Raw genomic sequence first — 17,149 nt, forward strand, 5'->3', positions numbered from 1 at the left:
TCGTATGCATCATTTGGGGGATGGAACTAAAAAATTCTCTGTAACTTCAAAATTAAGATAAATTGTAATAAAATACTTTGATGATAATTTCAAAAATGGCATACAACCCCATAAAATTTTTCATAATTTCATCAACATTCAGATTCCATTGCGGGGAAGTTCCCTTAGGCACAACTTCACTGGTCAAGGGTGTGGTTGTTCATTGTCCTTAGAAAATCTTCATACCCTGCACGTATTATTCGCTTGGTCAATTTTAGCCATTGTGAGGAAAGGTACATGCTTGCCAAAAACATTCAGCAATTTTAGTTACCTGCAGTGCCATAATAAAACATTTCAAGTACAGTAAACCCCATATTCGTGGGGGGATGCATACCCCCTCCGGCGAATGGCTAAAACCAGCGAATACTTAGAACCCTTCTAAAAACACTCAGAACTGCCTATTTTGATAGTTCAAACACACACAAAAACTAAAAATGCTTATACAGGTATTATCCAACTTATGATGAGGTTAGGTTCCCCAAAAAAACCCATCTTTTGTTGGAAAAAACGTAGGAAATACCAAACCTTATCTTGAATATAGCCTAGCCTACACTAGGGTATTCAGTACCATGCATACATATATGGAAGTCTAGCCTACACTATAAAGTATACTCTATACATACACAGTATAGTAATTATTAATATCAGCTAATTCTGGAGGTTCATGCAAAGTGACATGATAATTCAGCACAAAGAGAAATTGAATAACAAACAAGAATTAGCTTAGCCTACACTATGGTATATCGTATACATATACAGTAGCCTAGCCTACATTACTCTGTGCTCTATATTCACATATCGTATTACACCAACGTCAACATAACAAATATGCATCTTTTCCATGGATCTTTTAAAATGTTATGCCTGAATTCACTGTATCCAATAATATTGTGTATGTATGTGTATGTATGTATATGTATGTGTATATATATATATATATATATATATATATATATATATATATATATATATATATATATATATATATATATATATATATATATATATATATCTTATATTGCTTTTGTATTATAAGTCGCGATCATAGCGATCAATGTTTTGGTTTGGAAATCGTTTAAGCGGTAAGTTAATTTCGCCACATTTAACTCAGTTTAGAGCGCTTTTCTTGCTTCTAGTTAGTGTAAATGAATCTCTGGATACTTTGCTTATACGGGGCAAGATTATTTTTCGTTATACAAAGTGTTTTTAAGTAAAAATATAACTTAAATACGTCTCGTTGCGAAATTAATTTAGCTATTTGTTTCATTAATAGATGACGATGGACGTTTGGGGCGTTTGTTTTGCGTAAAAAAAAAATAGAGATTCCGTTCGCTATTTTCACTTGATTTCATCATAATACGAGCTTTACGTATTTATCGTTTACTGGCATAAAAAAAGCAGTAATGTGTTCTTTCATGCCCAGTAGTTTTGATTAAAATACTTTCTCTCCAATTTTAATTACGGTCAAGTTTCATCCATGTTGCCGATGCACGATAATTTATAGTCATTAGCAGCTTGAACATTGTTTTCTCAGCTTCAGCCACAACTTGTAGCTTAAATTTTGCAGTATATTTCCTTGCCGATCTTTTATCCATACCAAATAAGGGTATGTATAAGGTAAAAATATATGTCCTATTCTAATTCACATCATTTGTACTATAACCTATGGTAATTGTGTATTACCGTACGATGATTGAAATACAAGCTAAAGTTCTGTTGATATCCAATTCGGTGATAAACAACAACAGTTTCTCGGTTGGTTGTTTATGGCTATATGCATTTACGCAAGAGTATAACATTACTAACAATACTTTTATCATTCTCTTTTACTTTTTTAACTAGATGGGATAAAGAGTTGGAGGAAAAGAAGTGGGTCTATTGCAATTTGGTCTCTCTCGCTGCCTGTACGCTGCTGCCTGCGCCCATGCAAAATTTAAAAATATTTTAGAAATATCGTCGTATCGGTATTAATTGCTTACCCCATTGCAAAATCAAATTATCATAAGGTGAAATATCGTAACTTGAGCATTACCTGAGTATTTTAATAGTTTTATCACAAAAAGTGCATTTAGACATGAAAATGAGGTGAAAATACAGCAATTAGTGTATATTTTGGTGAAAAATACTGAGAATGGGTGGATTTCCAGTGAATAATGCCTATATACTGTATGTTCCATAGAGAAATCCACGAATAGGTGAGTCTGTGAATCATGAGACCGTGAATACAGGGGGGTTTACTGTACTGTATCTTTTACCCACAACACTTCGAGAGCAAGGCATTCAGAAAATTCTGATGAATTTGGTGAATCTACACTCTCAAACAAATCTTGCAATAATGGAAAAGCAAACTACCAAGAAAAGACATTATTAGACTTGCTAAAATTCAGCTGATACTATGTTGCCATCATTGTCTCCAATGCCATACAATATGAGACCTCCTAAATTCTGCCACTCAGGTTTTTCCCATGCTTTCATGTATCTCCAATCACCTCCAGCCTCCTCTCTCATAGTTCTTATTCAAGTAGGACTGGGTCTTCCAACTCTTCTGGTGCCCATAGGAACACAACTGACACTATCATGTACTGTGCCCCCTCGGGCTGTATGCTGTATGAGGGATCATACCAAGAAATCTTTTAGATATACTGGAAGTAACACATCACAACATGATCAATGTCAGTTCAGCAACAGAGAATGCATTAAACTAAGGTTTAACCTTTCTGTCACATATAATTTTGGCCTGTAACTGAGGGATCATATTAAGCCTTATTTAATACTGTATGTCTTTTTTAGTCTTTCATTAAATTCTAGTTCAAAAGATCCTAAATGGAGAAAAAGATTTATTGGATATATCATTGTTTTCTCAATATTTCCCTGAAATTAATTCTGAAACCCAAAAGAAATCTTTTAGATATACTGGGACACGTTTCTTCCCTTCCGGCCTGGTAATCCGGGTTTTGCCAGACTGTCATGGCATCAACATGAGCCCTCAATGTCAGTTCAGCAACAGAGAATGCATTAAACTAAGGTTTAACAGAAAGTATTTTCTTAATACAAGCCTCTGCTCATGATCTTAGACGGTGATCACTATAATTTTGAGGACCTACTAATGTTTTTCTGAATCTTGTTTTAAGTTTTAACTAAGAATGATGTTTATTTCATTATTTAATAAAAAGGATTTTGACTGTATGTCTTTTTTAGTCTTTCATTAAATTCTAGTTCAAGAGATCCTGTATTGGATATATCATTGTTTCTCAATATTTTAAAGATGAAATTAATCCTGTCTCCTACTAAAGTAACAATGCGAAATTTTGGATTATTTCACCCGTATCCATGTTTTTCAAAAATCCTCTTTTAGACATACAATGCATTCTACAAGGCAAGATTTCTAAACCTTTGGTGTTTTGCCAATTAAAACAGCATCGCATGAAACCACTTGTTTTCGCTACAAAATCCATGCGTAAAGTAAACAAAACAGCAAAGCTGACAAAACATTTCTTGGTTGTACTCCTTTAATACCAGCAAATCCACTATTTAATTTTACATACAGTATTTAAGGGAATACCACAGTGACATAAGGCCTTCTGTAATACTGTTCTATGGACCTATCAAATGTCTTTTAGTAATTAACAAAAGCTCCCAAGGTAGAAAAGCACTTGCCTTACTATGTTAATACAAGGTGTCTGGCATGACTCAAACTGCAAGTTAGTTTTACCTATGAGGCCTTATGTAATGTTAGACCTAGGTGGTATTGGTACTTATCTGACTACAGTACTTTCTTGCCAAAAACATGAACTCCATGCTTTTCCTGCTACATATAGTATCTTTTGGTGCATGCTTTATCACCAAGACTGTTGCAGTGAACCACTACAATACTTAACCTTTGGTTAATGCTTTTTCACCAAGACTGCTGCAGTGAACTACTACATATCTTTCGGTTTATGGTTTTTCACCAAGACTGCTGCAGTGAACCAATACAAATTTTTTGTTTTATGCTTTTTCACTAAGAATGTTGCAGTGAACCACTACATATCATTTGGTTTATGGTCTTTCACCCAGGCTGCTGGAGTGAACTACTGACAAGTGTTTCTTTTACATTAATACTCGAAAAATCAATGGGGAAAAGCAAAATTTCTGGGTAAGGAAAAACAAAACCCAAGGTCTGTCTGTAGTGCCATGAGTAATGGTGAAATACAGTTGATGCACCAGAGATTCAACAGGAAAAACAAAAGCTTCATATGAGCTGTCACTAAAGAAAACAAAAATTTACTCAACTTACAAATCTAACCTCCCTTAGGAAACATTATCCTATGGTACCTAACTGGCCCCCATAACCTTTCAACATGAAGAGGGTTAGATGCCACTTGAAAGGGATACATCCTAACCTAACCTAACCTTAGGTGGGATGTGGATCCTAACTGGATAGGATGGTCTTGACCCCTCTTGGATTCCCAACCTTCACCATCTCACAGAGGACGCTATGTCATCCTTGACCTGAAATGCATGACATCTTACCTAGCCCACCCCTTAGTTTTCCATAAGCCAGTTTCCTACCTAAAAATTATCTTATCATGGCCAGTCACGTTTTGTAAACTGGGAAGGGTCCGGGTTATTCATTCTCATCCTTTTCATAACCTCATACCTCATGGTTCTGGAATACATGGAGGCATGTTTAATCTTGGAGTACCTGCCTTTACACATTAGCTAGGCAAATGTACAATATGATTTTGGGATTCTCATGGATTGTGGATGATTCATCACTGCTCCACTACCTGTTATGCCAGTGAGAAATTTGACTTTCTGCATCTTGATCTACTCTCCCCTTGCATGGCTCCACTTCATAATCCTCCCTCCCAAATGGTGACTCAAGCTATTTTATGATTGATGGGTTTGCAGAAAAGGATGTTTTATTATAATAAAATTTCAATCTAGTGTTTATATGGATTGTTTTATGAAAACCCCCCCTTACATACACACCTTACCAATATAACCTTTCAAGTGAAGGAATTATCTTCAACTGCAAACAATTCCCTCTCACTTCCTATTTACAAAAGTATGCAGTACTTTTAAAATTTGACAACTACTATATTTCAGATACAGTACAAGTATTGCTATTCTGAACTATAAAGAGAATGGTAGTTCACATCCATGACAAGAAAATTCTTCTGGTGTGTCAGTTTCCTCGGGCTGAATCCTAATGTCTTGAAAATGTCCTGCTTTTGGAAAAAAAAAAAAAAAAAATCAGGAACCACTATCATCTAAAAGGCTGCAATCACTTTACTTCAATACAAGGGTGAAGCACAAACACTAAAATCCTGACATGCATGAGCAAAACTAGCCCTATTGATATAATGGAGCAAAGATCAAATAAAATATTCACAATCCTTCTAGCATTAATCAATATGGTAAATATATTCTCAACAGTTTGTCCTACACATTTCATTATGAAAAAAACTGCAATAACTATCATCATTTGTCCATCAGCAATATATAATTCTAACTTGACAAGATAATAGTTTGCTACCAAAATAACTGTGAATACGTATAAGACATTTCATAGTGATCTCATAACTTACAGTGTCATTTTGACCTGGGTCACTAGGACATTGTGATGGTATAAGGCAATTGGAACATTCTAACCATTACAAAACTGTGTATGTTTTAGGTTAATTTGTTTATTTTATTAGTTTACAAAAAACCACTACAATGGCTTCAAATGCAGTATTAATGAATCAGGTGCTTAAAACCTTCAAGTTGGTAAACTACATCAATAAAAAACAGATATTTTGGTGTAACCATAAACAGAAATGATTAGGCAACTGTACATAAAAAACACATTTTCTCTGTGCATCACATACAGTATAATAATTTCAAACAAAACAATGAAACCACTCACACTGTTTTCCAATAAACAATAAAGCCTTCCATACTGTTTTTTATAACATCTATTTATCAAGTATGTATTCTGAGAAAACTGGTAAAGCAACGTAAGTTTACTACTGACACCAACCAATTTCTAAGAGCATTCTGACTGATGAAATAAGATAACAGGTGATACCATCTAAGCAAAATTATCTACCTTTGTACCATGTCTGACTGAAAGCCCGTCAACTATGCAGGAGTTGGAATGACAAGGAAAGCCGAGCACTGAAGGACACTCAGTACTTAAAACAGTGAAAAGAGGGAGATGGAGTAATTGGACAGCAAGCTGGAAGAAAGGTAAAGTTAAAAGCTAAAAAGTGGGTGCAGCTAGGGGCCAAATGTAAGGTGCACTCATGGCTTAACCCCCCATCCGGTAACAGGGTAAGCGTGACCCCATCAGGTAACAGGGTGTGACAAACTCGGTGATGGACAGATGTCTGATGACATCCCTTCATACAATTCTATGCATGATCCTCTACCTTTGTACAAAGTTTCAAAGTACTAAACACTTCAACAGTGTAAGACTTGTGATGTCACATCACACACATTCAAAAACAAGAATTCCAATCATGCACATCAATGCATGAAGGTCTACCAGTACACAAAGTTTGACTGAAATCAATTCAACCAAGCAGGAAGAGTTGCAATAACAAGGTGAGCATGAACATACACAACCCAAAAAACATGACCATTATGGACTGACTGCCAGAAAGACAAAAAATGAATTCATGAACTATGAAATTTAGGCTATACTGTAAAGCCAAGCATGGGAGCACTTTTAGCCATTCAGCATATACGGCAGTAAAGGAGGGAGTTGGAATGGTTGGACAAAACGATCAAGAGATCCAGAAAATGAGGTGAAGTTCAAAGTTCTAATGATGAAACTGTGAGAAAACCTCACCATTGCACTTAGAAGTAATAACTAGATAGGTTGGATAACAAGATGGAAGGGGAGCTGGAATAGTGGTAAAGTAAAAGAGAAAGAGTCAAGAAATAATTATTTCAACTGGGGGAATCTTTCCCTGTTCAAGAGATCTCTTGCCCAAAACATCGTTTCAACATCAAAATTTCTATTGAAGCCTTGTGACTTCAAGGAAATCTTTCATTAAGAGAGGTAGACAGACTGATTATCTCCCATTATGCACATCTATGACTGAAGGTCTATAATACATTTCTGTAAGAGTTATAAGGTCAACAGGCAGAAATGCTGGCAGATGAACAGACAACTGACAGGAGAAGGAATATAACAATTAGTCCATGTCAGACATACCTAACAGATAGGAAAGTCTTGAAGAGTGTACCAGTATTTTCATAGAGCATTTCTTAAATACACAATAAAAGTATAAACTGTCACTTAAAAGGAAAGTCTTGAAGAGTGTACCAGTATTTTCATACAGCATTTCTTAAATACACAGTAAAAGTATAAACTGTCACTTAAAACTTTCCCATGTTATTTCTCATTAGAATACCAATTTAACATACTTTACAAAAGAAAAATGATTCAGGAAGATCAGTTACCCTAACCAGAATAAAGCATTTTGAGATCATTAACCACAAGTGTATCTGTCATAAGATTCTTCACACATGAGCACACATACACGTCTAAACTTGGATAAGCTAAAACAACCATGATAGCCTATGGCTTATGATTTAAAAATGCAGTTACAATTTACAACTAAAGTGTACAAAATTTCTCATCAACAGGAAATCAAACAGCAGTTATGAGGAATGAAAGTTGCAGCATTTTTACCTAATTGGGTGTGAAAGGCAACTTACTAATAACAATATCAAATTTTAATAACTGAAGACTCCATCAACTTTCTGAGACAGCACTGATGTTTCTGACACTTCTAAAATCTCTGCATGACCTCTCCCAAGTCCTTGCCAACCTCTCAGGTATATATGGCAACAGCATGACCTCTCTTTTTCTTAATTTTGCTGGCAAAATATTATGGTATCATTAACATATTTTTTTTTTAGAAATTGGCTTCTAATGCAGCATGAGAATTCTCCTATTTGTGGTTTCATTTTTTTGTGACAATCATGATAATTGCATATCTGCTGGCTTCACAAAACTATGGCTACCATTTTTTTTTTTACTTAAAAACCACCAAACTGCACTCATCCCCAAAGTCTGAGGATGGTAAAACTTCTAGCTATGGCTGGGAAACAGCCTCCCACCTCATAGCAAATTGGATGCTATAAACCAAACAGTAAATTATCTCCCCCTGCATCATAGTTTTGTTCAATGACACGAAATCCATAAGTCCAAAAATGACCAGTCGAATAAGCCTTGGCCCTTAAATTAGTGTAACTTTCGACCCACATCTTACTTTTGAGAAACACCTAATGAAAGTGTCAGCAAATGCAGCATGGAAGTTAGATGTCATACATTTAGGCCTCATATAACCATGAAAAAATCAATGCAACCTGTTTTAGGTCATTCATCCTTCCTTTATGTTGAATATTGTTCTCCAGAGTGGATGTCTGCTTCTGCCTGAGATTTATCCCTTTTAGATGTACAGTACTGTATTGGTTTGTGGTGGTAGGTTTCTGCTTCCTAACAGCAGTTATGACTTGGCCCATCGGCAGTCTATGGTTTGTAAATTTTTCATAAGTTATATTTTAACAACAGAACTTTTGCTAAGACAGTTGACGCCTGATCCTCTTTTCCTGCAGAGTGTGACCAGATTTGCTGAACAGCGGCACCAATATCCAGTAAATGGGCCACGCTGTCAAACTTCTCAGTTCCAACGGTCTTTTATTCCTCACACTGTTGGTCTGAGACATAGCCTAGTGAAGATGCAATGCACTACTAACCTACACCAATTCATCTTGGACGTGTACAGTTTTCTTTTTCTGTATTTTCTATTATTTTCTATAATTTTTTTCTAATGAACAACATATTCTTTGGAAGGTTGAATTTCAAGTCAATGGCCCCTGTAGGTTTGTTCCATATGAGTAGGGTTAATCTTCTGAATAATAACAATAATAAAATTATCAAAGACACACATTCAAAGCAAACAAGACACTGTAAATAACAAGTAGGCAAGCAGAAGTTTGAATTCACTGCCAACAACTGCCACCACCACGCAGCCAAATGCTGGAACTATTACAGCTGAATATTATGTACTGTAACAATATCTTCTAAATTTTAAGCTTTTAAATGGTTTGAATTTTGTGTAGCACACTATGCATGTATATTATTTCATATATTATAACATTTTTTAGGTTACATGAAATTTTCTAATGATTTTCTATTTTTATGGCTGATGATTGTACAGTATACTGTGTTGCCAAACATCATGTGAATCAGACAATATTTTATGCATTTCCATGATTTTACACTACATTACTGTATGGCAGTTCATGTATTTTCACATCTGTTTCTGAATAATGGCACATTTTACTGCTATATTTTTATTGCATTTCAACCTTTGCTGCTGACTAACAAAGATGCATACCTGAAGGCAAGTTGATTTTTATTTTCCCTAATTATTCTCAATAGAAATTAATGTAAAGTGGAAAATGCTGACACTTGAAACGGCACACTGGAGGTATCACCGTTCTAAATGTAGGCTATGCAAGGATAGGGTTTAGGGATGGCAAAGTCCAGCCAAGTGGGACTCTGTGTCATGGATTAGGATAGGTCATGTTAGGATGTATCACTTAATTATTACTACCATTTTCTTCATGAGTGGGGGGACTATGATCGGGAAGGACGCGGCACCCAAGGTTACGTTGCATCCCTGTATTAACTATTGCCATGTGTGCCTGCTTTGGTAGAAGTTACTTTTCACCTATAAATAAGATTCATAAAGTTTCCACACAATAAATAAATGACTATCATGTCTTGTACAGCTTGCATCTACTTTCTATTACTATCTAACAAAATTAGCCTACCCTACATTCTTACTAGTCTAGTTAGCTGTCTGCTTTCTATTGTACTGTTGGTAATTTTTCAGACTTAACTATTAATGATGCAATTTTTCATGTGTATTCAGAAAATAACACTGTATACATGGTATATATTTGGAAGTGGGCAAGTTCTGAAAACACTGATTACGTACTTATTTTGTAAATATAATTTTTCAAATAGTCTTTAATGTGCTTCTGATGAATCTGGCATGGTAGTAATGTCATGTCTGGTTGTGTGCACATTCTGAAAACTACAATACTTTGCAAAAGGGGATGTGATTTTGAATATGAAATAGGGTTCTCCTGATAATTTTGATAAATATAATATTGATGAATTTTTATCTCAACTGCATCATTAATGTTTACAACCTGCCCAAGTCTAACATAAAAGGTAGAAAATAGTCTTAGGGTCTGAGTAAGTTGTCTGTGGGTGGGGGCAGTGGCAGAGGCTACACATTCCCTTTGGGATAGCAACACGGATTACTATAAATAAAGTTATGTAAGCAAATACAGTTTCTCTGTGTCATATGTCACCCAACATCAAGTTAAGTTACTGTACATCAGCTAACTAAACCAATTTTTGTATTGCCCATTCAGAACCCGAGTTTCCTACTAGACCCACTAGCCTAATACAGTCAACCCCCAGTATTCAGGGGGATGCGTACCACAACCCCTCGTGAATAGCTAAATACTTGACACCACTCTAAAAATGCTTATACACGAGTATTTTATTAGTTTTATCACAAAAAATGCATTTAGTCACAAAAACGATATGAAAATACAGTAATTAATGAATATTTCTCTATGAAAAATACAGCAAATAGGCGAATTTTCCAGGAATAATAAGTATATACGTTCCACAGAAAAATCTGCAAATAGGTGAAGCCACAAATTCAGAACCGTGAACAGACGGGGTCCACTGTAGTACTACACATACATGTCAAATTCATCAAAATCATATAAAATACAAGAAAACTATATTTACTATTTGTTTATTTTTTCTTGTGATTTTCTCCAATTGCATGCATTAAAAAAAAAACCTGGTTCTCAATCAACCCGTAATTGCCTAATGATAATGATCAGAATTCATCACACACAAAATACTGAATGGTCAGAAAAGTTAATGGTTCATGTATTCAACAAAATATCAATCTGTTTATCATTACCCAAATTTTTAAAAGCTGCTTTATTAAACAATAAAATATGCCTCAACACTTCAGGTTCCTCACACACCACTGTAGAAAAATTTGCCACTTTTTGTGATGGCAACTGAGATTAACAAGTACCCTACTTGTAAAATATCTACTCTATAGGCTATGATAGAATCAACACAATTTCTGGCGTCCTGTCATGAACATGATCAGATTTTGATGAAAAAAGGGGCTATTTCTTACACCATTTCTAACAGTTACAGTCAGTATGAAGCACTATAGGAAAGTAAGTTTCAAATGAGGTAAAAATAGCTATTCAAAACCAGTGAAAACATGGAAATTTAATTTCCCATCTAACCTGTTATCACCAAAATCACCTGGACCCCATAGGCTAGTCTATAAAGGTGGATTAAAAATGCTGACACACTCATACACACCACATTTTCAGGGATACAAATATATGCGAATATGTTTATTACAATACTTGCGAACAGATGGCCTCTCCTATGCCCACTTCCACAAAAATGTCCACCAGATCCAGAAATGCTACTAACTGGCATCTAATACATTTTTATCTATTTATTAATTTATTTTTTTCTTTTTTAATAACTGACATTTCTTCTTTCTATATTTCTTTTTATCCCCTCTTCTTCCTATTGAACAACATACTCTTGGAAGCTTGAATTCCAATTCAACAGCCCCTGTGGGCTTGTTCCACATGAATAGGTTTCATTTTCTGAATAATAATAATAATAACAATATTAGCCTCATCACTTGAGTCTGGCTTCATCTTGGCAAGAACCGACGGTAAAACTAAAGATTATTACCCCGCCCCTTTGGTTCATTAACCACCAGTTTGCATGCAAAATTGGCGCTGTGTTTAGTACCAATACCCAGCGGATGAATGGAAGACATAAACATACACAAAACCATAAATAAAAGGCGTTAAATATTCCAGAAGGCGACTGGCCGGAACCAGGCCGTCGTAGTAGTCTCGAGTTTTACCGAACGAACCACTCCTTTCACCGGGCCAACTAGCCGAAATTACGTCTATCCTCCCCTATCCTATTAGGCTAACCGAGATTCAAGATCACAGCTTGCCTACCTTAGGGTTTAACATTTTGAAAGTGTATCCATTTCACATAGGCCTAAACAGCCCTATAGGCTGCTAAATAAGCTAGAGTTCCAATAACTTGGCCTAAGCTAATCTTCCTCAAAGCACTCACCTTGGAAAAATTTTTATAAGCCTAAGCTAGGCTAGGTGACAGGAAATATCCAAAAGCCTGCAGGCCTTGACTTTCTCGCCAAGTCAAGGCCTAAATTTGGATGACATTTGGGTGATAACCTCCATTCATCTTGCCAGACCTAGATTCGTCTGCCAATATATGGAATCTAGAGCAGCCCACCAGTAGGTATTAGGCCTAGTCCTTGCCAGTAGAACTAAGCAATAGTATTCATGGGGTACTACTTTGGAAATTGATTTTTTTTTTACAGTATTCTGGTTGCTTATCAAGAATTTACTGCTATTTTTTGTTGGTCAACTATAATTAACCTGTAATTGACCTCAGAAGTTGTATGCTGGCCATCCTGGAATGCTATCATGCATGCACAGTGTTAATGGGGAGCTTCTGGTAAAAGGTGGTTTCCTTCACCAGGGGGCGAGGGGAGGCTCTGCCCCCTGGCTAAGTAACACAGCCTGCTAGGTTAGGTTAGGGTATGTTAGGTTAATATAGTTCCTTTTACAATAGGTTTCCTTAGCCAATCCCTTCTTAAACATATGGCTCCCTCATGACTTGCGCACGCACGGAACCATTCCATAACAACAACATGGCAGTCCGGTCTTTCTCCCAACGATTTCCCCCACCCAAAACCTCACGTTTCCCAAGGGTCCCCAACCATGTTGGGAAGATATACACTATGTGAGGTGAATAATAATTGACCGACAATAAACACCACCACCAACTTCATCAGCAACACTGAAAGTAAAGGAAAAATCAATTTCCAAGGTAATAGTCCATGCAGAGCTGTTGTTTAGATTTACCCAATTTTGAAAGTGTATCCACTTCACATAGGCCTAAACAGTCTAGCCTATGGACTGCTAAATATGCTCAAGTTGCAATAACTTGGCCTAGGCTATCTTCCTTAAGCACTCGACCTTGGGAAAAATTTTTGTATAGCCTAGGCCCACCAGGCTAGACTAGGTCACAGGAAACATAAAAAGGCCTACGGGTCTTGCCAAGTCAAGGCCTAAATTTACATGGCAACCTCCATTCATCTTCCCAGGCCTAGATTCGCCTACCAATATGTGAGATCTAGAATGGCTATTAGGCTTAGTCTTTGCCTACCGAAAGATTTCTAGAAATAACTTTGCTAGCTTATGCCTAGGCCTAAACGTCACTTAGCCTACACGTACGAATAGGCCTAACTGTCCCTCAACAGACCCGGTGGTTCGTGTATTTACCTTCTGATCGTAATCTCGTAAAATAGGCCTACCCGAAGGGCTGACCCGACTCGCCTGGAGTGACCCAAGACTATACTAAAGTAGGCCAAAGGTCAATATGAACAGTAGGCCTACCTAGATGTCCGTGCATTTAACCTGTGACGAAAACCTCGTAAAACGGGCCTACCCGAACGACTGACCTGACTTGCTCGGAGTGACCCAGGACAGTCGGTCGAGGGTCAATGCCCACTCGTTTTGACCGCGGGTAATTGACCCCGCCAGGGTCAGCCCCAGCCATTTACAATCGCCACTACGGCTACTAGGCCTACTACTAGTACTACCACTACTAGCAGACTTTCACGGCCCACGTCAAATGCAACGCCACAAAACCTCAAGCGCATACGTACCTTCTTAATCCCTCTATACGTATATACAAAGAGTTCTCTTCCGTAATTAAAACAGATCTTAGTTCTGTCACCGTTATTATTCACGGAATTCACACCACAACTCCCACTACTATTTTCGGGTAAACAAACGAACGACACTCTCACGGGGGGGCTCGACGATCCTCCACTCCCACTCCCCCCTCCGCCACTATTATTATAGGCTACTCTGTTAGGTCTACTGTACTCGGAAAGCGGCAAGAGTCTGTAGACGCCTTCTATCGTCGTGAACTGAGTTTTAATCTCCTCCTTAGTCCCAGATTCACCTCCCTGCACCGCCATGTTTTACCGTAACTGTCTGTCTCGTCTGTCTGATGGATCATCACAACTATGCTGCCGACTACCCACACCACACCCACCATCCCGTTAATTTTGTTTACTAAATTCTCCAACCGGTTGAAGAACGCTTTAGATTAATTTATAAAATAAATATAAGAGGTAAATTGAGGCTTTCTGTTTAGTAAAATCCTCCCATCTTAAAAATATTTTGCTCTCGTCATACAACTGGACGTTCAAGATTCTCGTCCTGCAAATTTGTTATACCATATCTGTTAAATAGTTTACTCATAAAATTTAAATTAATTCAATATACACATTCTGTAATACCCGTTATCTCTATAGTATTTTCGCTTAAAGATGTTATTACTACGGGTAGTTGAACCGATTTCATTGATGAAGGCCCGGATGGAACTGAGCGCATGCGCTAAGTTCTATAGCTCATCCGGCTGAGCAGAGTTGAATCATATGCCATTCTATAAACATTACTCATTCTTATTCAATTAGCTAAAATTACAAATTGTTGTATCACTCATTGTATCCTTTGAGTGCTTTGGTTTATTCATGGTATAAAATATTTGATAACGAAGATCAATTCTAAAGTACTACAACGGCCGGCAAAACAATGACATTTTTTTAATCAATTTGAATAATCGTGCACTTACTATAAATTACAACTCTATGAGTTGCATGTTTTCACTAATTACGTGTATGCTTATCGCACAGGGTGCGGCAAGAGGACTAGGATACTGAAGCTGTCATATCTGATGGGTAGTGAACCTTGATTTTATGACAGTGCTGGTTGGCAGAATGTGTTTGTGTGTGTGTTCCTTCCAACCGGCTTCTGCAGCCACATTAAACAAACATTTAATTGCAGTTTTAAATTCGCATTAAAGAGTACAGGACTGTTAAAATAACGAAAGTCAACACTCGTAATCTAATATACTAACATCATGAGATGGGGAAACCTCGGTACTTTCATCCCACAGCTTGTTCTTAATTGATGCCATTTAACCAATAACTAGAATATGCAGACACACTGTCGCCTCCACACCAGTGGTTACCGCTCATGTGCTCGGTACGCTGATATCATTAACAGTAAAATAAATCATGATTAAATTCTGGTGACGACCATTATCTTCTTCCTACTGTATTCCTTTCAAATGTCTTGGAATAGATTAGTCTATGAACCCAGTGACTTCCGTAACTATTTGTTCCAAATCTAGTACCAAGTTTTGCTGTTTTTCTGTGTAATTTGCCTGAAAACATTTGTCGATTGTAGCTTCTGCACTGCAGTCCGTTACCGCTTTACCGAAGTTGGTGTTTTGCTTGCGTCAGTCAGTGAAGACTATTTTTGTTCATTAAAGTAACTGGGTCGTATAAAGGGTTTCTTATTATAGAGGGGAAATCGGCACCTGTGCCAGTGAAATCGAAGTCTGTTGTAATTTTTTACTTTTAAATAGCCTTAAAGTACTCTGAGCTGAGTGAGCTCTCATATATAAATCACTGCGTGTTTGTCTGTCTGCCTCTCCTATAAAATTCGATAAAATTCTTCTAGTGCGATTATAACTCTTTAGACTTGTTTTTTTTTTATTAGAGAAAGTATGCAACATTTCACATTTTTAACAGTACTGCAATCAGAATTTAATCAAAGTTGACATAACTTTACCAAAAACAAATATAATTTGATCGTACCATTCGGGTTGACAAATATTTTATTATTTGCATTTTACAAATAATCTATGTATTTCAATGTTAATATTTTTCTGTAGTTACCTACATAAGATTTTATCAGTGTATATATATATATATATATATATATATATATATATATATATATATATATATATATATATATATATATATTATCCTTGATTTTATAAACCGCCCAATCTTTAGACTTATTGGTAGGTCTAGTCAACGATCAAGTTCCAAGTGGCTTTTCCAAACCTTCTATGTTGATCATTTCCAAGAGGAGATACGTGTACGAGACGGCTCTTATGCTCTTAAAAAAGGAATATGAGACGGAATTGAGGGAAAATAAGACAAAAACAAAGCCTGAATACTTTACAGATGTATTTGAAAAGACGCAAAGAAATTTTCGAGTGAGAAAATACGAGAGATATTCGGAAGAAAAATAGAGAAAAAAAGAGGAAGAAAAGTACTGGATCAAAAATTAGTCTTCTGTGCTGAATACTTCAGACCTCCAGGCCTTCCCAAAGGTTACCTTTCTCGAGGAAGATATGGCGCCCAACCAAGAAGTTCTTCTTCAGTAGATGCCTTCTAGGAGAATTAATGGACCGATTTCCTTAAAGTTTTCATCCTTAAGTCCAATCGTGTCCGTTTATTTTCGAAAAGCTAATTCAGTGATCCTCCTGAATTCTACTAAATTATCCTTAGCAGTTACCATTCATCTGTTCGGTCGGTTGAATAGGGTAGTCTAAACACTAGATAAGTGTTGTGATCAAGGAAATTTATCTATATACTGTCTTTTTTATCAGAATAAATTGGCTCTTGCTGATGATTAAAACTATCTATAAACACTCCATGTTCACACACACTCTGGTAAACATTTTTCTTATACTAAGTTACCGTACTTTTCCAATTTCCAGATTTTGCACTCAAAATCCTTTCTTGTCCTTTATCTCTTTCTCTGCCTTAGTCCTCTGACTTGGAATTGCTATTTGTGTTGCATATGTTTATTTGTTTGTGGATTTATATATATATATTCATATTTGGTTAGTCATTCTCTATGGTATTCACTATGTTCTGTACTTTTTATACAGCAGTTCCTTACATTCTGCGGAAGCTCGCTTTGCAGTTTTTCGATGTGAACCATCACTTCTTGAATAATAATAATAATAATAATAATAATAATAATAATAATAATAATAATAATAATAATAATAATAATTTTTCTTACCAGCTTGATCCAGTGCCCTTTTCTTTCCCAACCCAGAATA

The 17,149-nt window shown here is 36.3% G+C and overlaps 1 protein-coding gene across 1 annotated transcript in view; it reads right to left on the reverse strand.

Moving 5' to 3' along the window:
- The window catches only part of LOC136825435 (WD repeat-containing protein 20), a 43,602-nt gene extending 29,365 nt beyond the window's left edge, over positions 1-14,237 (reverse strand). The window contains exon 1 of the mRNA XM_067081861.1: positions 13,875-14,237. Within this exon, the coding sequence (XP_066937962.1) occupies positions 13,875-14,192 (318 nt within the window). The 5' untranslated portion in view covers positions 14,193-14,237. The remainder of the gene's footprint in view (positions 1-13,874) is intronic.
- Positions 14,238-17,149: the final 2,912 nt, after the last annotated feature.

The sequence above is a fragment of the Macrobrachium rosenbergii genome, chromosome 37 (assembly GCF_040412425.1).
Source record: "Macrobrachium rosenbergii isolate ZJJX-2024 chromosome 37, ASM4041242v1, whole genome shotgun sequence".
NCBI lineage: Eukaryota > Metazoa > Arthropoda > Malacostraca > Decapoda > Palaemonidae > Macrobrachium > Macrobrachium rosenbergii.